A 22,839-nucleotide genomic window follows, 5' to 3' on the forward strand; every position below is an offset into this window, starting at 1 on the left:
TGATAAATCAAATCAGGGATTTTTTTTTTTTTTTTTTTTTAATTTTTTTTTTTCTTCTAAAGTGTCTGGAACCACTCGCTCCTTCTCCCCCTCACCTCCACCTTCAGCCTCTTCTCACTCTTCTTTCCCCTCCTTCTCCTTTTAATAAAGTTTCCAAGATAAACCCCTGTGATTTTCCAGCCTGGGAAGTCTAATTTAAGGTGGATTTTCTTGCTTTTTTTCCCCCTCCTGTGTGTGTTTAACACCAGGGGAACCTGGCACGTGGCTGAGGAGCTGCAGACGTGGCTTGGGATAAGTTTTGCCAAGCACAGGCTAAGCAGGACGCTTTAAATTAGAATTTTTTTCCCCTTGCACTGGGCAGGAGAGTCCCCAAAACCTGCCTGGAGCAGCACCCAGAGGGATTTTGCAGAACCCTGAGGTGATGCTGATCCAGCCTCCAGGACAAAGAAGAAGCTGCCACGCTCCAGGATGTTGTAAATAAATATATTTTTAATGATTCTTCTTCCATTCCAGTTCATTCTTTTATACATTTATTTATAAAACAGTAGTAAAATTTTTTAATCAGAGCACAGTGCATTAAAAAAAAAAAAAAAAAAGGAAAAACAAACAAAACTCCCAAAAAGATTAAAAAAAAAAATAGTAATTATAATCCACAACTGTTTACTCACAGCCAGGGGAGACATCTCGTGCTGAGCAGTGGCCAGGCCTTGCCCAAGGGCACCCTAAAGCCACAATAATCCCAATTTCCCGTGGGATTTCCTGCCCTGGAGCCCCTCTGGAGGGCACAGATCCGTGACTCTCCCACACCCCCAGGTCCCCAGCACGGCCAGGGGTGACCCTGGTGGGGACAATTCTCTTTTCCAGGCACTGATGGCAGCACACAAAGGGTGCCAAGGCCTCCTGTGAACACCCCCAGACCTCCAGCTCAGAGCCCCTTCAGGCCCTGGAAGGGGCTCAGAGGTCTCCTGGATCCTTCTCTTCTCCAGGTGAGCACCTGGAGCCCCCCTCAGGTCACCTGGAGCCCCTCTCTGGTCACCTGGAGCCCCTCTCTGGTCACCTGGATCCCTTCTGTGGTCACCTGGAGCCCCCCTCAGGTCACCTGGAGCCCCTCTCTGGTCACCTGGATCCCTTCTGTGGTCACCTGGAGCCCTCTCTTGTCACCCAGAGTCCCCTCAGGTCACCTGGAATCTCTCTCTGGTCACCTGGAGCTCCTCTCAGGTCACCCAGAGTCCCCTCAGGTCACCTGAAGCCCTCTGTTGTCACCTGGAGCCCCTCTCAGGTCACCCAGAGTCCCCTCAGGTCCCTCCCTGCTCCCTGCCCTGCTCCAACTCCTCCTCCTCCCTCTTCCTTCCCACCTTCCACACTTCCCCCCACCCTCACGTCCCACAGGCTCCTCTCCAGGGCTGTCCCCCACCTCCAATCCCAAATCCTGGCATCTCTGTCCCCTCCCAGGACACCCAGGTGCAGGATGGGGGGCACGGAGGGACCCCCAGCCCCACAGGGACAGCAGGGGGGACAATGGCCAAGGGCTCTCCTCTCCTTTAATAACCCCAGGGAGGATTTTGATTTTCCCTGTGCTCCCCTGCCCTTCCCAGCTCCCTCCCAGCTGCACTGGGCAGTCAGGAGCTCCCCAGCACAGAGCTGCAGAACAAACTGGTTACACTGGGAAGACAAACAACCCCCAAACTCCAAGGTGGGAGCAGCAGCTCCCAGGTTTGGCAGGTGGCACAAACCCTTCCCTGGTCACAGCCCGGACCTTCGCGCCCACGTGGGGCAGGACTTGCAAGAAGTATCCCCCAAAAAAAAGAAGTGAAAAACCCTTTGATCCTGGCAGGAAAGAGCTGGGGCTCGGTGTCACAGGGCAGGGACACCTCCAGGAGGCTCGGGGTCACTTGGAAGCCTCGCCCAGAGGTTTTGGGGTGGTGGGTGCTGCCCCACGAGGTGGGGGTGACAGCAGGGGGTTGGTGGAGCATCAAACCCCCCATCCCAGGTGTTCTGGATACCTTCAACACCCACCTGAGACAACAGCCCTGGCGGGTATATTAATGAACACACACTAATTAACACCTTGTCACCCTCCTGTGACCCCAGAGGCAGCGGGTGCTCCCAGGAAGGAGGAACTGGATGGACTGGGAAGCATCCAGGGGCTGGGGAAGACCGGGTGGGGATAAAAGATCCCAGAGCAAGGTGAGGAGACACCAAATCGGACACAGAGCTCGCAGCATCGTCCCTCTGCTCCTGGGGGCTCTGAGGCACCACCCTGGGGAAGGGGGTGAGGCCAGAAAGGCAAAGCAGCCGAGATCTCAGCCCCAGGCTGTGGAATCTGCAGTCAGGCCAGCGCCACGGCAAGGCCAGGAAGGTCCATCCCCGCTCCTGGCAGAAAGAAGCTGCGAAAGACACGGTGGCACCCGGCCCCAGCCCCATTGCATAGAGAAAGGTACTCCTGGGAAGGTTCAAGTGCATGGTGAGATTGGGCTCCTCCTGCCAGGAGTGTCCTGGCACTTGCCCACCCCCAAGCTGGCGCTGCAGGCGCTGCCCCAGCAGCTCCCCATCACAGCATGTCCGTGTCCTCCATGCTGAAGCTGCTCCGGCGACTGCTGGCCTTGGAGGCCTCGGGGGACATGGCTGAGAACAAGGGGTCAGAGGCCAGGGGCAGCATCGTGTCCTGCATCAGCATCAAGTCCAGCTCCTTCTTGGATAGGGAGGGGAAGGAAGAGCTGTGCCCGGGCTCCAGGCTGTCGGGGAAGCCCTGGGAGCCGTCTTCGAAGCTCAGGCTGTGGGTAAAGTCCAGCTGGTGATACGGGGACTGGGGTGGCACGGGCAGCGCCGGCTGCGCCTGAGATTCGGGGTCTGGGGGTGGCAGCAGCGGCTCCAGGGTCCCCTCGTCCCCGCTGGCTTCTTGCTTGACCACCTGCTGAGCCAGCTCGGCCACGTTGACGCCCGAGGGAGAGGAGGTGGGCAGCCCATGGACACGTGCCTGCATCTCCAGCTCCTGCCGAGGGGACACAGAGGGGCTTTGGTGGGGCTGTCACACTCAGGGACACGGCACAGGGACATTCATGGAGGTGGCAGGGAGTGAGAAGCCCCCAAGGAAAGAGCCCCTGGAAGATCCACGCGAGGCTGCAGTGAGCCTCAGATATCAGGTTTGTCTCAAGGCTTTGCTCCCGGTGATTTCTCAGCCAAAAAAAAAGGCAGGAGATGCCCTGGGCATGCCCTTGGTGGGGCAGGAGTGAGGGGCTGGTGGGGCTGGGGTGGAGCAGAGGCAGGAGGGAGCCCAGGGAAGCTCACCTGGATGCGGAGCAGCAGCTGCTTGTTCGTCATCTCCAGGCGCCGAGAGTGATTCTCCAGGTCCCGGGACCTCTGCAGGTCCTTCTGCATCCTCTTGATGTAATCCACAGACGCCTTCAGGATCGTCCCTTTGTTCCAGCGCACGTCCCTGCCAGCCAGGATGGAAAAAGAGATAGATCTGGGTGCCAGGGTGGGCCCCCTCCTCCACCAAAAAGCCCTATTGCTCCCAGTGATCCCAGTGACCCCAGTGCTCCCAGTGACCCCAGTGATCCCAGTGATCCCAATTATCTCAGTGACCCCAGTGATCCCAGTAACCCCAGTGCTCCCAGTGACCCCAGTGCTCCCAGTGATCCCAGTGACCCCAGTGATCCCAGTGACCCCAGTGCTCCCAGTGACCCCAGTGATCCCAAGGATCTCAGTGATCCCAGTGACCCCAGTAATCCCAGTGACCCCAGTGCTCCCAGTGATCCCAAAGACTCCAGTGACCCCAGTGCTCCCAGTGCTCCCCGTGCTCCCAGCCCTGCAGGAGCTGTGGGTACGTACAGGTCGTTGGCTTTGGGGATCAGCATTCCCAGCTCCTTGATGCGGTCGTTGATGTTGAACCTTCGCCGCCTCTCGACTGCAGGTGAGAGCACAGGGATGGAAGTGAGGAGGCAGCAGGAGCAGGGAAGGCTCTGTGTCCCTCCCTCGTGTCCCACAGGTCCTTCAGGTCCCTCATGTCCCAGCCAGACCCTCTGGAATTGGGGGGCTCAGGATGAGGAAGCTCAGGAGCCAGCCCTGCTCCATCCCTGGCCCAGCAGGTCTCATCTCCCCCCAGGAGGACAGTGGGGTGTCTCCTGGACCCCCCTGTGTGAGCCAGGAAGGAGGGGCCCTTTCCTGAGGGTCAGCTGGGATGGGGAGGGGGATCCAGCTCAGACAAAGTGGGAATGAGGAAATGGGGAAAGGCTGTGGGGTCGGGAGAGGCAGAGCTGGACTCACTCAGGTTGTGATTGTCTTTCTTCTGGCGCTCTTTGGCCAGGGCTCGGCTCTCAGCATCTGCAAGAGACCCACGGTGTCACCCAGAGGGGACAAGGCTGCACCTCACCCCACCAGCACCCCGGGCACCCCATGGGGACAGGGCAGCCCCGTTTTTGTCACTCGCTCTGGGGCCAGGACGTACCTGTGAGTTCTCTCTTCTGGGTGAGCTCGGCGGGGCAGGAGCTGCTGGTGACACCAACGAGTGACGCTGTCACCTGCGGGTCCCCACTGTAGACATTCATGTGGCTGCTGGACATGGGCAGCTGCAAAGCAGAGGGGACACTGGGTGAGCTCCATGCAGGGCACCGGGATCACACCCAGCTGGGATGGCAGTGCACAGCCTGGGCAGGTGGAATTCTCTTCCCAGGAATTCTATTTGTCCTTAAAGCAGCTTTCAGCAGAGCAGAAAAGGAAACAGGACTTCAAAGGGCACAGCTGATCCCCTCCCATGGCCAACATCTAAAATAGGGCAGATGAATCACATCTGGCAGGATGAATCCCACTGGGATTCATGGATCTGCCACATGGATGTGACCTGGGACACCCTGCTGCTGTGGGGAAGCTGCTGGCAGGGAATTCCCTCCTGGCTCTCCTATCGCCCCACTCCTGCTCCCTCCCCATGCCTCTCTCATGCCTCTCCAGCTCTTTAAAAAGATTCCCAACTGTCCTCAAGGGGGGAAAAAAGCTGGAGAATTGATTCTCGTGGGTGGCGCTGTCTCCAGGGACAAGGCTTGGGCTGCCACCAAGGCAGACGGTCCCCTCTGTGCCACCCCTGCACCTGCAAGGACAAGGCTGTGACCCCTTCCTGTCACCGCCCCCCCTCACCGTGTTGGGCATGTGCACTTCGGGGTTCATGTAGCCCAAAACATCATCCAGGCGCATGATGTCATCGATGACCTCATCAAACTGAAAAGGAAAAGGACAAGCACCCGTGGGCTCCTCTGGCCCTGCCAGCACCCCTGCGTGTCCCCAGCAGCCTGGTGACACCTCCTGACCTCTCTCTCGGGGTTGGAGCCGATGTTGAGCATGGCCATGGGGCTGTTGGGAGCGCTGTTGCCCGCTGAGGAGGACAGGACGTGGCCGGGCCGGACGCCGGGGGACGCGGCCGGGGGTGGCTTGGGAGAGTGGCTGGCAGGGCTGACGTGGGCAGCGAATTTGTTCCCGTAGGTTTCGGACAGGTACGCCTGCACCTTCTTGTCACGAGACTTCTGCAGGTGGTAGGTGGTGGGGTTCTCCAGGTAGGACTGGACCTGTGGGGACAAAACCCATCAGGGACCCCATGGGCTGTCCCAGACCCAGATACAGGGGACAAAACCCATCAGGGACACCATGGGCTGTCCCAGACCCAGGTACAGGTGACAAAACCCATCAAGGACTCCATGGGCTGGCCCAGACCCAGGTACAGAGGACAAAACCCATCAGGGACACCATGGGCTGTCCCAGAGTGGGGTACAGAGGACAAACCCATCAGGGACCCCATGGGCTGTCCCAGAGTGGGGTACAGGGGACAAAATTCATCAAGGACCCCATGGGCTGTGCCCCATTGAGGTACAGAGGACAAAACCCATCAGGGACCCCATGGGCTGTGCCAGACCCAGGTACAGGTGACAAAACCCTGTGGGCTGTCCCAGAGTGGGGCACAGGGGACAAAACCCATCAGGGACCCCGTGGGCTGTCCCAGACCCAGGTACAGGTGACAAAACCCTGTGGGCTGTCCCAGAGTGGGGCACAGGGGACACTTCAGTACCTTGAGGACCTCTCCAGGCACGGGTGGTGGGGACTGGAAGTGGACAGGGGTGTTGATGGCGGGGCTGGAGGCCACGGGCATGCGCTGCTGCTGCATGTAGCTCATCATCATCTGCTGCTGCACCCGCTCCCGCTCCGCTTCCTGCTGCGCCTGCTGCTTCATCAGCTCCATGCGCAGCCCGATGCGGGACGCCATGGTGGCACACGGGGCTGGCGGCCACGAGCCCGCCTGGCACACAGGTCACCCTGGCAGGGAAGCATGGCACGTCACCAACAGCCTCACACAGAGGGGAAGCTGAGGCACGGAGACATCTCAGAGCACCCAGAGCACTGGATCGTGGCTGATGCAGGAGGGCTGGCTGGATGTCACAGAGAAGAGGAGCTGGTCCCACCACCCAGCCTGGCTGTGTCCCTCCCACGTGTCCTTCATGTCCCTCATGTCCCACATCCCTCTGCTGTGCCCCAGCCGGACCCTCTGAACCCTCAGCTGCCTCCTTACAGAAAACGGGTGAAAAAGTCAAAAGCTCCAGGAAGCTCCAGGGAAGGGGAACTGCCAAGGATGAGGATGAGGATGGGAAAAGGTGGCAGAGCTGGGATTGATGAGGAGAGGGGTGAAAAATTCAAAAGCAGCCCCAGGAAGCTCCACAGAGGGGGAACTGCTGAGGATGAGGATGGGGAAAGGTGACCAGAGCTGGGATTGACGAGGAGAGGGGTGAAATGAGGGTTTGGCAGGAAGGGAACCCTGACAGACCCCGCGCCGTGCACTCACCCGGGATCCACTTCCCAAACACCGCAGCGCCAGCAGAACCCAGAACGAGCCCCGGGAGCGAAAGGGAAAGAGAAAGCGAGGAAGAAAAGCAGGAAGAAAAGGCCCGGCGGGTGCCAGGAGCCGGGGGAAGGTGGAACCCCCCGGGCCGGGCCGTGCCCCAGCCCGGCTCCGGGCTCCGGCGCGGGGCGAACAAGGCGAGCTCTGTGCGGGGCCGGCACGCGAGCGCGGGGACGGGGGGGACCCGCAGCGGCCCCCGCCCGGCACAGAGCGCCTCTTGTTCCCCCGGACAAAGGGGATGGAGGCTGGAGGGTGCCGGGGCACCGGGAGCTGCCCCAAGGCTTCCCACGGGGTTGGTTCCCCGGGCGGGGCTGGGATGCGGGAGGTACCAGAGGGGTGTCTGGAGCGCAGCATGGCAGGGAGGAGAAGGGAAAGCAGCGAGGGGAACAGGCAGGAGGGGGGACAGCAGAGAAATCTGGAGGTTTTTGGTGTTGAAATGCAAGTTTAGAAACGGAGGAGCCACGGGCGGTGACAGCCACCCAGAGCCACGCGCTACCCGGAGGGGAAATTAAATCAAAGCAACGCGATTACACAGCTCGAGAGCGGCTATTGAGCGGCGAGGGGAAGGGAATTAATTAGCCATGGTGGCCTGGCCGAAGGGGGATGGGAGCCCGGAGCCGGGGACAGCGATCCGCTGGAGTTTTGTTAACCGGGAACAGCCTTGGAGGGGGGCACGGGGAGGGACTGGGATGAGAAACGGCAGAACCCTGGAAAAGACCCCAGTGAGAGCCCCCAGAGGATGGAACAAGGCTGAATTAATGGGGAAACCCCAAACTGATGCTCACAGGGGATGCAGAACCCCAAACCAAGGCTGAATAAACGGGGAAACCCAAAGCTGATTTCACAGGGGATGCAGAACCCCAAACCAAGGCTGAATTAACGGGGAAACCCAAAGCTGATGCCCACGGGGGATGTACAACCCTAAACATGAAAGGAAGGGCAAAAGGCTTTTCTCAGGAAGGGCTGGCCCTCGTGGGTGTCACAGAAGGGTGCCCCACAGCACCCACGGAGCCCTGCTGGCCCCGGTGCCACCACCCAGCCTGGCTGCAGGACTGTCCCCTTGCAGAAAAGGGGGGTGGTGGGAGAGTCAAAAACTCCTGAGAAGAGCTGCACAAGATGAGGATGAGGATGAGGAAGGGTGGACAGGGCTTAGCTTGGTGAGAAGAGGGGGGGGGAATATTAGGTCAGGTTTAAAATAACCCCTTTGGTTCTGCTTGGCTTCTCCCCCACCCCCCAAAATGCCGAGCAGCTTCTGCTTTCGCTCTGAGTCAGCCGCGGCAGCAGGGCGGCAGCGGGACAGCATGGGGACCCGGGGCCCACGTCCCAGCCTGGGGACACATCTGATCCACGGGGACAGCCATGGAAAGGCTGGAACATGGAATATGGAACGGCAGCTCCACCCTGTTATTCCTGCCAGGGCACCCAGTGCTTCTCCCACCGAGCCAGAGCCATCCCAGCACCAGTGGGAGCCCCAGACTGGTCCCTACTGGGAGAACTCAAGCCAGGCTTATCGCTGGAGGCTGCAACACCTACAAGAATCAATTCTCCAGCTTTTTTTCCCCCCCTTGAGGATAGTTGGGAACCCTTTTAAAAAGCTGGAGAGGTGGGAGAGAGGCATGGGGAAGGAGCAGGGGTAGGGAAATAAAAAATCAGGAGAGGTTTCCCAGGCTCATCCTGGTGAACAGGGAGGCACAAGAGTGGTGGGAGACCTGGAGTGGGAGATGGGAAAGGGACGGAGGGGTGGAAAGGGAGGGAAAATCTGGATGATCCCAGCCTGTGTCCACCGCCCAACTGTGCTCTCCCTGTCTGGAGGAACACAGGACACTGCCCAGGCTCCAGCCCTGCTCCTCCAGCACCCCCAGCCCCACGGTGGGGCCAGAGCCAGGGAATGCATCTCCCTTCCAAACATCTCTGCTGCTGCTCAGCAGCACGGTTATTTGTGGTTATTTCTGGCCCTCCCTCGCTCTCCCTCTCCGGGTGTTATTTCAGCAAGAACCCAACGTCCCGGGATGGCACTCGGGGGTGGCTCCAGCTGGAGGATCCCCAGAGCTGTCCCAGCCCTCCCTCAGCCCTCCCAGGACTTCACACAAGCCCGAGCTGTCCCTCAGCCCTGCGGTGACAGCCGGTGGTGACACGGGGGTGGCTGCTCAGCAACCACTGGGACGTGCTGGAGGGACATCGGGTGCTGCCCCGCAACCAGGCTGGTGACAGAGCCACTGCCCGTGCTGGCACCCAGTGCCACCTGAAGGGACACAACACCTGGGAGAGCCACAGCAGTGTCCCCAGACTCAGGTGTGGGTGAGAAATCCAAGCTGCCCGCAGGCATTTTCCAGATTTAGCCCCGGGGATTGTGTTACCCTCCCAGGGGAGGTGGCACCGGGTGCCTGCCAGGCACGGTCACAGTGAGTGCCACACATCTCCTGCCACCCCTCTGAGAGTGGGGAGTGATGCCCTGGCGAGCTGAGAACCCCCAAACTCACTGCACGAGGCCCCTCTCCCTCCCGTGTTTCATTTCCCGGTCGATCGTGGCCGTCTGTGAGCGGAAAAATCAATCAGCAGCTCCGGGAAAGGAGGGGGGACAGGGCAGGGACCCCCGGGAGAAGGAGGGGGGACAGGGCAGGGACCCCCGAGGCACAGGGCAGGGACCCTGCACCCCCCCAAACCCCACACTGGTCTGGGAACTGAGGGGCAGCCAAAGGGAAAAGGAGAAGAAAGAAGTGAAAACAGCTCTGGTGCTCGCCACCAGCCGGCCCCAGCCTTCCCTTCCTTCCTTCCTTCCTTCCTCGTTTTTCATTTTCAAACACCAGGGCTGGGGAGGGAGCACAAGAGACCCCAGCCCGGGCAGGCACAGCTGGGTGCAGGCATCCCCAAAGCCAGGCTTTGCTCCGATGTCACCGAGCTGTCACCTCGCCATGCACCCAAAAAACCACCCCATGTGTGCCCCAGCCTGGGGACGGGCTCTGCTGTCCCCCTGCTGTGTGGGGACAGGGGACAATGAGGCTGGAGCTCCCTGGGTAAAGAACAGAGGGGCTGGGGGACCCTGCAGGGTGATACAGGGGCTTGGGGACCCTGAAGGTTCCAGGACCAGCAGGGTCACAGGGGGGTTGAGGGACCCTGCAGGGTCACACAGGGGCTTGGGGACCCTGCAGGGTGACAGAGGGGCTTGGGGACCCTGAAGGTGCCAGGGCCAGCAGGATCACAGAGGAATTGGGGGACCCAGCAGGGTCACACAAGGGGCTTGGGGACCCTGCAGGTTCCAGGGCCAGCAGGGCACAGAGGGGCTGGGCTGGGCTGGGGGACCCTGCAAGTGCCAGGGCCAGCAGGGTCACAGGGGAGCTGAGGGACCCTGCAGGGTCACACAGGGGCTTGGGGACCCTGCAGGTGCCAGGGCCAGCAGGGCACAGCTCCCCCTCGCTCTGGGCCAGCCCCTGTTCCTCATTTTCAGCAGCCACGCAGGGTGCGGGGGGGGGGGAAGTTGCAAAAAAAAAAAAAAAATTAAAAAAACCCTCCGAAAACCTGCTTGTTTTTGTCACTGCAGCACAGGAGTGAGCAACAGGGCTGAGAAAAAGCGTGGAAAAACTGATGCAGCCACAGGGACGGGAGACAGGGCTGGGTGTGTCCCGTGGGGGCGGCAGGGACACCTCTGCAAATGCAGAGAGGCAAAAGCTGTCCCTTGTGTCCCTTGTCACTGCAGGGGATGTGGCACACAGGGGTCCCTCACCCTCCGTGTGCCCAGAGTGGGTGCAGAGCAAGCACCTGGATTATGGGCGGAAAAGAGGCTGGAAAAGACAAAGTTCAGGGAGCTGACAAGAAAAATGGAGAGAGAAAAGGGCCTGGAGTGCCGGGACAAGGGGAATGGCTTCAAACTGCCAGAGGGCAGGGCTGGATGGGATATCGGGAAGGAATTGCTCCCTGTGAGGGATGGAATTCCCAGAGAAGCTGTGGCTACCCCTGGATCCCTGGGAGTGTCCAAGGCCAGGCTGGGACAGTGGGAGGTGTCCCTGGCCAGGGAATGAGCTGAGCTTTAAGGTCCCCAAGCACTCTGTGATCACACAGCTCAGCAGCACCCGGGGTCCCTCCAGCTGGTCCCCAATGTGGCAATGCCACCCGTGTGACAGTGCTGGGGACAGCCCAAGGCTGCTCTGCACCACGTCCCTGTGCTCCCTCCAGGCCAGGAATGCAGCTGGACACACCTGGCCCTGCCAGGCGCCCTTGGGGCACTCACCCACACTTGGCGAGGCCACCACAGGGGCGATTTACACCCAGTGCCAGGGCTCAGCGAGAATCCTTCATCTCCCAGGGAATGCCTGGGGTGGGCAGCTCAGGAGGGATCTGCAGGACAGGGGGGTCAGGAAAGGATTCCTCCCCACAAACAGGGAAACCTGGCAGTAGGGCCATCCTTGGAAACCCTGAGCCAACACCAACACTGGCCACGAGGTCGGACCAGAGGCTCCAGACATCCCATCCAGCCTCTGGGATGAGGATGGGTGGGAAAACAGAAGGATAACCCCATTTCCAACCCCGGAGAGCAGCAACACCCCCTCATCACCCACCCAGGAGTGTGTGGGGCAGAGATCCTGGGAACCATCCCAATCCCAGCCCCATCCTGAGGCTCCTTCCCACCCAGGAGTGGATCAGAGATCCTGGGATCCCTGGGAACCATCCCAGCCCCATCCAGAGGCTCCTTTGCACTCTAGAGTGTGTGGGGCAGAATTCCTGGGATCCCTGGGCACCATCCCAGAGGCTCCTTCCCACCCAGGACCAGGGCAGAGCTCCTGGGATCCATCCCAGCCCCATCCAGAGGCTCCTTCCCTGCAGTTTGAGAGGGAGAAGGATCCAAGGAGGGGTTTGGCAGAGCCAGGCCGGGGTCAGTTGACAGCACAGCGAGGGACTGAGTCACCAGGACTGTTTTTAGCCCCGGCATCTCAGCAACGTGAGCAGGACGTTGTTAACAGGCGCTGGGTCAGAGGCCAAATGTTTTCCCTGCCCCGCGTTAAACAGCGAGCCTGAAAAAGGCCGAGGGGAAAAAAAAAACAAAACATTTACAGGGCTGGCCCCAAACACCCAGGTAAGCCTGGCCCACCCAGGAGGGGTCAGGGAATTGGTGGAGGGAGAAGCATCAGGTGCCGATGGCACACAGGGCTGAGTGTCCTTTGTCACATGTCACTGAATTTATATTATAGGGGTCATAAAAAAACCCCCTCGGTGGTGCCAAGGTATGGGCAGGAGAGCCCAGCTGAGCGTGGTTAATAATACACACACACAGCTTCGCTCAGGTGTCTCTCTCCCACCCCAAAAATCCTCTTTTTCACCCCCAAAACACCCACCCAGCTGAGGGATGGGGGAGGGTGGCAACTCCAGGCCAGGTTTGGGTGCAGGGTGAGGCAGGGGGACCCCTGGACCGCCCCAACTTTGGGGTCAGAGCCTCCAAAACTGGGCAGGAGCTGCAGAGCCCTGATTGAAACATCACTGTCCGAATGGCTGGGAATTCACAGCCCCTGCCCCCTCCGCAGCAATTAAAAATAAAAGTGTGAACAGGCAGGAGGATGGGCTGAGCCACCACCCCGGGCACGGTGATTAATCAGGACACAGGAGGGGACCGCGGTGACCTTGGAGGGGATGGGAAGGCTCCAGATCCTGCTCCACATCCCGGGAAAGGAGAGAGCCCCAGCTCGGGGTCATTCCGGGAGATTTGGGTGTTGGCTTTTTGAAATACCCGCATAAATGAGCAATCAGGGGAACAGGCAGGACGGCACATCCCGGCTCCCAGCTGGGATCCAGGGGGCTGGGACAGCACAGCCACCCGCTCCAAAATCCTAGAAAGCATCCCAGAAAGTGGGGAGAAAGCAACTCAGAAAGTCGGGAGAAACCAGCCCAGAAATTGGGGAGAAAACATCCCAGAAAACGGGGAGAAATCATCCCAGAAAGTGGAAAACATAATCCTAGAAATTGGGGAGAAAGCATCTCAGAAAGGGAGGAGAAAGCATCTCAGAAACTGGGGAGAAAGTGAGGAGAAATCAGCCCAGAAAGTGGCGATAAAGCACCTCAGAAATTGGAGATAAATCATCTCAGGAAGGGGAAAGAAAGCATTCCAGAAAGGGAGAAGGAAGCATCCCAGAAAAGGGGGAGAAAACATCTCAGAAAGTGGCGATTTTTGCCAAACCCAGCCCTGGATCTCCACGCACCCCAAGCTCACGGTGCCACCAGCACAAGGTGACAGCAGCCACCCCCTGCCAGCGCCAGAGGCACTCCCAGCGCCGCCTCCATCCCTCCCTCCCTCCCTCGGAGCTCCATGCTGCTGGAAGGAGATAATATTTATAAATACACCGTGTCCAGCCCCCAGCACCCAGCCCGGAGGCTCGGGGCAGGCAGAGCTCGTGGAACCAGGACGGGCAACCCCAGGAATAAACAAATTGGGGACAGCCCCAAACCAGCCCGGGGCTCGCCATCTCCCCCCCCCACCACACACACCTTGGCATCCCGTGCCCGCTTACCCTGCTCAGGAGAGGTTTGTGCTGTGCCCTCCTTCCTGCCAGCCTCAGCCCGGCACTTTCCTGCTCCCTGAAGGTCAAACTGGTCCCTGGGGAGCCCCCGCTGCCAGCCCAGCCCCTGGCACGGTGCCGCCTCTCCCGGGCACGTTGCGCTGGTTGGACCCGTGCAGGAGCCTAGAGGTTTTGGGTGTTTTTTTTTTTTCCCCACCAGGCTGAGATTTCTCCTTCTCCTGCTTCGTTTTTCCCCCAAAATGTTCAGCCAAACCTGCTGGCAGCTCCCCGTGGCAGTAAGGAAATGCTCCCTGTGTGTGTGGGGTGGATGCAGCCCCCTCCTCATTTCCTCCAAAATATTCCCACCCTGTGTGGCTGCCCCGAAATGCCGAGGGCACGGCACAGCTGCTGCCCTCGCTTGTCCCTGAGGCTCCAAGAACTGCCCTGGCCATCCCCATACTGGGAATTTCAGGTTTGTCCGGAATTTGCACCCATTTAACCAAAGAATGGGAGCGAGGCAGAGCTCAGGGTGTGGGGAATTTGTTTGGAGCCAAAAGCGCTCCCAGGAAAGGAAACCCCGGGGGCAATTCCTAGAAGAGGCTTTAAAGAGAAGGTGGCACAACCTGTAGGGACCGTGGGGCACTGGGAGACCTTGAACCCTTCCCAGGTGAGCCCGGCCAGGTGATGCCACCCAGCACCCACCGTGCCCATCCCAATGCTCCGGCTCTGCAGCACAAACCTCCCCAAAACCACCCCCAGAACTGCCCCTGGGCCTCCAGAGATGGAGCATCCCCCATTCCTGGTTTTCTCAGCCTCCTGCGAAGGTGAGGAGCAGCATCCAGAGCTCATCTTGGAGCACATTCCTGGGAATTCCACATCAAGGGAACCCCGTGCAGGCAAATCCGCATGGAAAACCTGCTCCAAGCACGAGCCAAGTGCCAGGAGGAGGGACACGAACTCGGAATGGGATAGGGATGAACCATCAGGGCTCCTCCTGGATTTGCCAGCAAGAGGGGAAAAAAGATGAGCACATAATCCCCGCGTGGTCAGGGAGGGATGGCCCCTTCCACCCTTCCAAGTGTCACAGCACCGGTGACAATGACCAGGGAAGCACCAGTGTGATCCCAGCTGCCTCCACACCGGGATCACACAGCTTGGAAAAGCTCACTGGAGGTGGTGCCACCATGGGAAGGGTGGTGACAGCACACCTGGCACCTCTGAGCACCCTCTGCTCTTTTATGGGGGTGTCAGACACCCAGGGCTGGCTCCCTGGGACCGTCCTGGGACCCTCCTGGGATCCCTCACAGCAAACAGGGGGTCTGGGAAGTTGTCACGGGACAGCCACGATGCTGCTGCCACAGGGAGGGACATGTGGTGGCACTGCCACAGGGATGTGTGGTGGCACTCCCACAGGGATGTGTGTGGCACTGCCACAGGGAGGGATGTGTGGTGACACTGCCACAGGGATGTGTGTGGCACTGCCACAGGGATGTGTGTGACACTGCCACAGGGATGTGTGTGGCACTGCCACAGGGATGTGTGTGACACTGCCACAGGGATGTGTGTGGCACTGCCACAGGGATGTGTGTGGCACTGCCACAGGGATGTGTGTGACACTGCCACAGGGACGTGTGTGGCACTCCCACAGGGATGTGTGTGGCACTGCCACAGGGATGTGTGTGGCACTCCCACAGGGATGTGTGTGGCACTGCCACAGGGATGTGTGTGGCACTGCCACAGGGAGGGACATGTGGTGGCACTGCCACAGGGATGTGTGTGGCACTGCCCCACGCCCAGGACACCGCTGCTTCCCCCTGGCCACTTCCTCTTTGTCCGGGATATGGGATAACCCCACACAGGGCAGTCACCAAACAGCTCCCTTGGGGCGAGCCCAGCTCGAGGCGCCCTCTAAAACCACCCAAAAAACTCCAGACGGGACTTTTTGTCCTCACAGAAGGGACAGGGATGTGGCAGCTCCATATCCCTGCTGTTTGCACCCCAGGAAAGGAGCAACCCAGGGATGAGATCCCATCACATCAAACCCCCAGCTCCCCATTCCAACACTCCACGAACTGGGAGGAGCCAGAGGATGTTTTTACCTCCAGCACTGTGGATTTTTTGAGGGGGACACCCCCAGCGTGACCTCCCCAGCCCCATTTCCCTGTTTGTTGTGCTGCTCGGGCCACCCCACCCTGTGCCCTGGGAATGTCCCCCCCTGCACCAAAACATCCCAAGGGGCTCTTCCCATTCCCCACTCCGGGAAAACAGGGAACCCAGGGCAGGGCAGGGCAGGGCAGGGCAGGGGGGACCGGCAACACACACGTGCCACAAACTCAGCGCTGTGAAGTGTGGAAAAAGCAATAAAATCCCTGGCTGGAATCGCGGCTCCATCCCAAACACCCGGATGCTGGATGGCCCCGCTGCAGCCAGCTCCACCCCGGCGCAGTTTCCTACTGATAAGGGCGGCCAGGCCAGGCCGGCATCCCTCGGAAAACACCCTCGGAAAACACGCGGGGCCAGCATCCCTCGGGAAAGCGAATCCAGCATCCCTCAGGAAGCAAACCCAGCATCTCTCCGAAAACACCTCCTCCACGTGCCGCCCTGACCCACCACCATCCCCACCCCAATCCGGCCGCTTCCCCAATCCCAAATTCCCAGCGCTCCCCTCCCCAGCACGGTTTTCCACAGCGGATCCCTCCTGCAGCAGGTGAGCGAGAACAGGCTGGGAGAAACCAGCTCCATTCCCAGCTCCAGCCGGAGCAGCCGTGCATGAAGCCAAGCAAACATGGCAGGGAAGTACAGAAAAGGAGGGGGGGGAAAGAAAAAATAACCCCCCCAAAGGTTCCCTTCGCTGCCTGCCGGACTCTGTTATATAAAAAACACCAACTCCCCCCCGTGCCCCAAGGGCTGGGAACACGCAGGAGCGCCGGGATTCCTGGAAACGGGCCCTGCTTTCCCCGGACTCGCACCGGCTTATTTATTTATCTTACAAGAGCACAATAACCACCAGATTTTCTTCGTGTTTCTACTTTCTTTTTTTTTTTTTTCTTTTTTTTTTTTAAGGAAATTTCCCCCATCATCTGACTGCCCGAAGCTCTGGGGGCTGCGTAATCCTTTCCTGCCTCGCAATTAATTCATGAATATAATTAATCGGCGGATGGAGGCTTGGGGCAACCCCTCTATGCCCCCCTAAAATTCCCCGGGAGGGTGGGGACACACTGTGTGTCCTCTTGGTGACCCCCTAAAAGCCGTGTGACACGAGGTATCCCAACTTTTCCCATCTTTTCAGACCTCAAAAGGGGTTCCACTTTGTGTCCCCCAAACCGGGGGGTGCCCGGGACCCCCCGGGTGTTCTGGAGCATCCGTGCCTCAGTTTCCCCACGCATGTTCGGGGGGGTTCCCGACGGGAAAGGCGACCCGGGCAGGTTCCCCCCGAGCTGCCTGGGGTCTGCAGCGTCGGATTTTGGGGAGGGGGCACCGGGATGAGCTGCTGGAGACCCCCAAAACCCCCGAACCCCGCAGCGCCAGGGCTGGAGCCTCCCGGGGGCCGCTGCCGGGGGCGAGGAGAGACACGGGGGGGGGGTGGGGGGGTGCGAATTATTTACAGCAAAATAAGGGGAAAAAAAAGCAACTACGAGTTCAGAAGGGCCCGGGATGGCGCAGGACAGGGGGAAGAACCCTGACACCCCCATAGCACCCCACAAGGTGTGCTCCGAACCGACTCCCCCTCCCCGGGGACCCCCGGGACCCCTCGGCCCTGCACTCACCCGTGGGGAACGGCGAGGAAGCGACGTGGTTCGGCTCCGTTCGGCCCGGCTCTGTTCGGTTCCTCGGCTCAGTTCGAGTCTGTTCGGCCTCACTCGGCGGCGCTCGGCCTGGCTCGGTTCGGTTCGGGTCTGTTCGGCCTCACTCGGCTGAGCTCGGCCCGGCTTGGTTCGGTTCCTCGGCTCGGTTCGGGTCTGTTCGGCCTCACTCGGCGGCGCTCGGCCCGGCTCAGTTCGGCTCCTCGGCTCAGTTCACCTCAGTTCGGCCCCGCTCGGCTCGGTTCGGCTGCGCTCGGTTCCTCTCCTCGGCTCAGTTCGGCTCTACTCGGCTCTGCTCGCCCTGGCTCGGTTCGGTTGGTCTCCTCGGCTCGTCTGGGCGCAGTCTGGCCCGGTTGGGCTCGGCTCGGCCCGGCTCGGCCCCGTGCCGAGGGAGGGCAGCAGCAGCGCCCGCCCGGCCCGGCGCGGCCCGTTCCGCTGCCCTCGCTCCGCTCCGCCGGCCCCGGGCACGCCGGGAGCTGCAGTCCGCGCCTGCCGGGACTTGTAGTCCCCGCCCGGCCACGGCAGGAGTTGGGGCTTGGTGCTTTCCTTCCCTCAAATGGGGCGACTTCCTCCCCATTTTTATTTAAATTTTTTTTCCTTCGCTAAAGTGGGTGTTTTCAGCCCAAAAACGGCTCGGGAGAGGAGGGATGGGGTGGGAGGTGAAGGCAGCGCTGTGTTCGGGGTGTGCAGTGCTGTGAACCAGGATCGGGTTTCGTTTTTCACCGGGAATACAGGGGGATCATAGAGCTCGTTGCACCAGGATCCTGCATCCCCTTGGACCGGGATCACACGGGAATCCTGCATCCCTTTGGACCAGGATCCTGCATCCCTTTGGACTGGGATCACATGGGGGTCCTGCATCCCTTTGGACTGGGATCCTATAGGGATCCTGCATCCCTTTGGATTGGGATCACACGGGGATCCTGCAGCTCCTTGCACCAAGGTTTTAGCCCTCCTTGCACCAGGATCCTGGTTGTATCCATGGAGGGGGAGTAATGAACTTGAGGCATGGGGGGCTTTTTCCCCTTCCTACGGGACCCTTGGGGTCCAGGCTGTGCCAGGAGATTTGGGGTGAGATGAATTTGGCACAGGGGGCTGCAGCAGGAGGGGTCGGTGGGGACCCTTCCCAGCTGCAGCCAGGGCACCCCATGGCACCTCGAGTCCCCAGGTGACCCTGGCACCTCCCTGCCCGTGGCCACAGGATGGGGTTTCAGTGGCCACGAGCATCCTGCTGGCAGGTTTGGCTGGGAACAGCAGATTTTTGGGGTGGTCACGTGCCACAGGCAATGTCCTGCATCTCCCGAGCATCACCCACGCTGGACCTCAAGGACAGGCTCAGGTCATCCCTGGGCACCCTGCACCATCCCAATCCACCTGACCCTGCATCCAGCAGCTCCTCTTGGGGCCATCCACACATCCCAAACCTCAAACAACTCAAATCCCTCCTCCCTGCCCTCCTTGGAGGCTGCAGCCACCCCTGGAGAACAAACCCTGGGTGCTTTCCTCGGCCTGAGTATCTTTGCATGACGCTTCAATCCCTGATTTAATCCTTCATTTATTTGCAAATACACGTGGGCAAGTGGGGAAAAAAATCCCAAAAAAACCCCAAAAAAACCCCAGGGAACCTGGAGCTGTTCACACACAGCTCCTCCTGCTCCAAACTGGTTCCCAAAGCCTCCAGCCAGGGCTCAGCCTGAAATTCTCCCACTCATCCCAATCTCTCCAGCAGGGATTTGGATCCCATGAAAAAGAATTTTAAAAGACCACACAATTGGCATTGCTGCAATCCAAAAGCTCAGGAAGTGCCTGGAAACCTCGAGCTGGATCCACAGTCCTTCATTCACAGCTCATCACCACACCCGGATCCAAGGGAGGAGAAGGAAATTCCAGGGATGAAATCCCCCACGGATGGTGCTCAGCATCCCTAGGATGCCGTGGCAAAGCAGGTCAAAAATGGAATAACACTCCCGAGGATCCAGAGGGGCTGGCCACTGGCAGAGGACACGTCGGTGCTCTCCACCCCCACGGTGCAAATCCCATCAATCTGGGGGAAAAAAAACCCAATTCCAGCACAGTTCCCAAAGCAATTCCCTCCCCACGGCCACAGGCAGGCAGCAGAAGCTCTGGGAAAGGTTTGGAATTTGGGGCTTTGGAATATAGTAAATATTAGAATATAAATTTATATCATTTATAGAAGTAAATTTTGAATATAGTAAATAGAAGAGTGAAAAGGTTTGGAATTTGGGATTTTAGAATACAGTAAATATTAGAATAGAAATTTTTATCATTTATATAAGCGAATTTAGAATATAATAAATAGAAGAGTGCAAAGGTTTGAAATTTGGGGTTTTAGAATATAGTAAATATTAGAATATAAATTTCTATCATTTATATAAATAAATTTAGAACAGAGTAAATAGAAGAGTGCAAAGGTTTGGAATTTGGGGTTTTGGAATATAGTAAGTATGGGACAAAATGAAAGTTCTTAAATTGTCTCTTTTTTCCTTCTTGTTCCTTCTTCTTCGTTTTAAGTAGTAGTTTTTAGTTTGATAAAAGGCCACAGGTGTTTGGTTACTGGGTCAAAAGTATAAATAATATAAATGTTAGCTTTTAATTGGACTGTTTGCCTTTAAAAGACAAACAAGATCCAGCTCCGTTTTCTTGCTTTTAGCTTGTTGGCTAAAACTAAAAAGCACTAAAAGTGCTGTAAAACTCTCTGTACTATAAATAAGAATTAATAAACAACTGAGTCCGAACACAAAAATCCATCTCTTGTGCTTCTATCCTGATTCTGAGTGAAAACAGGAGAAAAAAGAAACCAGCCACTAATATGTGGTGCCACCAATACTCTTCCCCATCACTGATGGGTAAACTCATCGTTTTGTCCCCTCACCCTTTTAATTCCACAGAAATTTCCACAAACCCAGAAGTTTTGCCTCTTAAATCAGTTTAAAATCACGTTTTTGCTGCATGCAAATCTCACACAGAAAATTCCTGGAACGACAAAGCTCAGAGGGACGCAAAACAAATCCTTATGGCCAAAGATAAATTCCCTTATCCCAGAGGACTGGGAATGTTTGCAGATCCCAACCTGGGAGTGAATACACGCTGGCACACCTTAAATTAATCGGGAGCCAATCCCCAGAATCAAAAGATATTTTCAGTGGGGTTTTTAACCCAATTTGATTTGTTTTTCCCCGATGAGCCCACTGCCCAGCCCCTCCGGGGTCACTCAGTGTCACAGTGTCACATCCCAACACCACGGACACGTCCCCAGACCCGTAGCTCAGGGTGTAGGTGACATCAGTGCCCAGGAAGGTGGAGGACAGGCTGAGGTTGAACCTGGCGTGATCCCCTGCAGGGACAGGAGGTGACAGCCCCCAGGTCACGGCCCTGTCCCCACGGACACAGGAGTCACAGGGAATGGGGCACAAAATCAGTCCCACCGGTCTGGTGGCCCCAAACCGCCGTGGGTGGCACTGGTGTCCCTGTCACAGTGTCCCCCAGGGGTGCTCACTGCAGGCTGGGCTCTGGCAGGAGCTGGAGGGCACCCACAGGTTGGCAGAGCCGGTGCCAAAGATCACCCCAGACCCCTCATCCTCATCCTCATCCTCACCCCAAACTCCTCCCCTTCACCTCCACCTGCCCCTAGACCGCTCACCCCAGACCCCTCATCCTCAGCCTCATCCTCACCCCAGCCTGCCGAAAGACCCCTTACCCCCAGAATCCTCACCCTCATCCCCAGACCCCTCATCCTCATCCTCACCCCACACCCCTCATCCTCACCACCATCCTCAACAGACCCTTCATCCTCACCCCCACCTGCCCCCAAATCCCTCACCCTGCACCCCGACCCCTCATCTCACCCCCAGACCCTTCATCTCACCCCCATCCTCACCCCAAAACCACCTGAGCATCCCGTCCCCGAGCGGGACCAGCGCCACTCCCCACATGTCCCCGGCGGTGGCTCGGTGGCAGCTCCGGGGCCGGCACGGGCTGGCAATGCCCAGATCCGTGCCCAGATCCGTGCCCAGATCCGTGCCCAGCTCCTTCCTCCTGCCCCCAATCCCCTCGCCCACCCTCGGCTTTGTCACATCCTCCCCGATTTCCCTCCTCACCCCGCTCAGCGCCTGATACCGAGACCAAATATGGGACATCTGATAAAAAGCAAAATGCTGTCGCTATCACCGAGTTTTTTTTTTTTTTTTCCTCCCGCCTTCAGCCCCAGCTCCAACTTTCGGGAAAACAAAGGTAAAACCACACACACCCTTTCCAGCAAGGGGAAATTCCTGCTGCTGGGCTGCTGGGAATGGGCAGGAGCAGCCGCGTTTCAGGTGCTGCAGACCTGCTGGCTGCTGCCATCCCAATTTCTGGGCATGGAATGATGCTTGGAATGCTCAGAAGCTCGGGAAACCAAACCTCCCCCCGCTTCCCCCCAAATTTCCATCTCTTCTCCATCGCATCCTGATGGATCTGCCCTGGCCTGGGCAGGTCCTGCGGGGAGCAAAGGTGACAGCAAAGGCCAGCAGGGACCTGGTCAGCCTTTGATTGTCCCCTCCTGCCACCACCACTCTGTTTACAGCAGAAAATTCCCATTCCTGAAGAGAAGGAGGAGGAGGAGGAGGAATGCCCTTCCCCTCTTAATCTTCGGTTTTAGCACACTCAGCCTGTGTCAATATTTTGACACAAAGCTCGGGGCACTTTGTGTCCTTCCCCCAGGAAGTGACAGAGATGTGAACATCTGACAACAGCTCCGATGATAAAGAACTCCTAAAAAAAAACCACTCTGGATCCTGGCAAAGAGCGAAATCACCCAACCTCCCCCCGCCCGGGGTGTGCCCCATCCCCTTCGGCCACACCTCCCTCCAATTCCCGATATTCCCAGGGCGGCTTTCCCAGGCTGAACAGCCCCAGTTCAGGGCTCAGGGGTCATTTGGGTGTCGTGACTCAGCTCTGGTGACAAAGAACTTCTAAGAAACTCTGGGAAAGAGCGAGGTCACCCAACCTTCCCCACCTAGGGTGTCCCCAATTCCCGATATTCCCAGTGCAGTTTTCCCAGGTTGAACAGCCCCACTTCGGGGTTTGGGTGTCGTGACTCACCTCACAGCCTCAGATTCCCGCTTGGATTAACCACAGAGCTCTGGCAAACCTTTTCCAGCTGCAGGGAAGGTCAGGGGCTTCCCCCCTGAGGTTTCCCGAAGGTTGCAAGTGAGGCTTATGCATCCCTGGAGCTTTATCCCAGGGTCTGAAGTTTTATCCCAGGGTCTGAAGCTTTATCCCAGAGCCTGGAGCTTTATCCCAGGGTCTGGAGCTTTATCCCAGGGCCTGAAGCTTTATCCCAGGGCCTGGAGCTTTATCCCAGGGTCTGGAGCTTTATCCCAGGGTCTGGAGTTTATCCCAGGGTCTGGAGTTTATCCCAGGGTCTGGAGTTTATCCCAGGGTCTGGAGTTTATCCCAGCACTTACCTTGCTGGAGAAAGGGATTGTGAGGCACAGAACCGCTCAGGCTGCTCCTGACAAACCCAGGAGCTCAGAGACCGTTTGGGATGTGAGGTTTTATTTTTTACAGGACACAGCGACACAGAAATCCCGAGGGATGGGGACAGAAAGGAGCAGAGATGTCCCTGGGAATGCTGTGGCACTCCATGGGCAGGGAGAGGGGCTGGAATTTCCTTCCT

At 58.4% G+C, this 22,839-nt stretch overlaps 1 protein-coding gene across 3 annotated transcripts; it reads right to left on the bottom strand.

The window, feature by feature from the left end:
• Positions 1 to 469: 469 nt before the first annotated feature.
• Positions 470 to 17,605, bottom strand: TFEB (transcription factor EB). Of its 3 annotated transcripts, XR_015808730.1 has the most exons (10): positions 17,127 to 17,605; positions 6,053 to 6,297; positions 5,301 to 5,555; positions 5,131 to 5,211; positions 4,448 to 4,568; positions 4,267 to 4,323; positions 3,832 to 3,907; positions 3,289 to 3,436; positions 1,079 to 2,992; positions 470 to 1,036 (listed from the first exon to the last, which is right to left on the bottom strand). XR_015808730.1 is itself a non-coding variant. In XM_088180258.1 (9 exons), exons 2-9 carry the CDS (start codon positions 6,245 to 6,247, stop codon positions 2,552 to 2,554), a joined length of 1,374 nt encoding a protein of 457 aa, XP_088036384.1. In that variant the 5' UTR covers positions 6,248 to 6,297; positions 17,127 to 17,605; the 3' UTR covers positions 470 to 2,551. The 3 variants fall into 3 exon arrangements, 2 of the variants coding, with proteins under 2 accessions (XP_088036384.1, XP_014728195.1); XM_088180258.1 differs by having other exon boundaries at positions 470 to 2,992; XM_014872709.2 differs by lacking the exon at positions 17,127 to 17,605 and having other exon boundaries at positions 470 to 2,992; positions 6,053 to 6,952.
• Positions 17,606 to 22,839: the final 5,234 nt, after the last annotated feature.

This window comes from Sturnus vulgaris, chromosome 29 (assembly GCF_052056855.1).
Source record: "Sturnus vulgaris isolate bStuVul1 chromosome 29, bStuVul1.hap1, whole genome shotgun sequence".
Lineage (NCBI taxonomy): Eukaryota > Metazoa > Chordata > Aves > Passeriformes > Sturnidae > Sturnus > Sturnus vulgaris.

Excerpts from the sequence above, each read along its gene's own strand:
- TFEB (XM_088180258.1), bottom strand. The coding sequence starts at position 6,247 with ATGGCGTCCCGCATCGGGCTGCGCATGGAGCTGATGAAGCAGCAGGCG. Across the intron at positions 4,569-5,130 it reads AAGTGCACATGCCCAACACG|CTGCCCATGTCCAGCAGCCA; the intron begins GTGAGGGGGGGC and ends TCTGCTTTGCAG. Across the intron at positions 3,908-4,266 it reads GAAAGACAATCACAACCTGA|TCGAGAGGCGGCGAAGGTTC; the intron begins GTGAGTCCAGCT and ends TCTCACCTGCAG.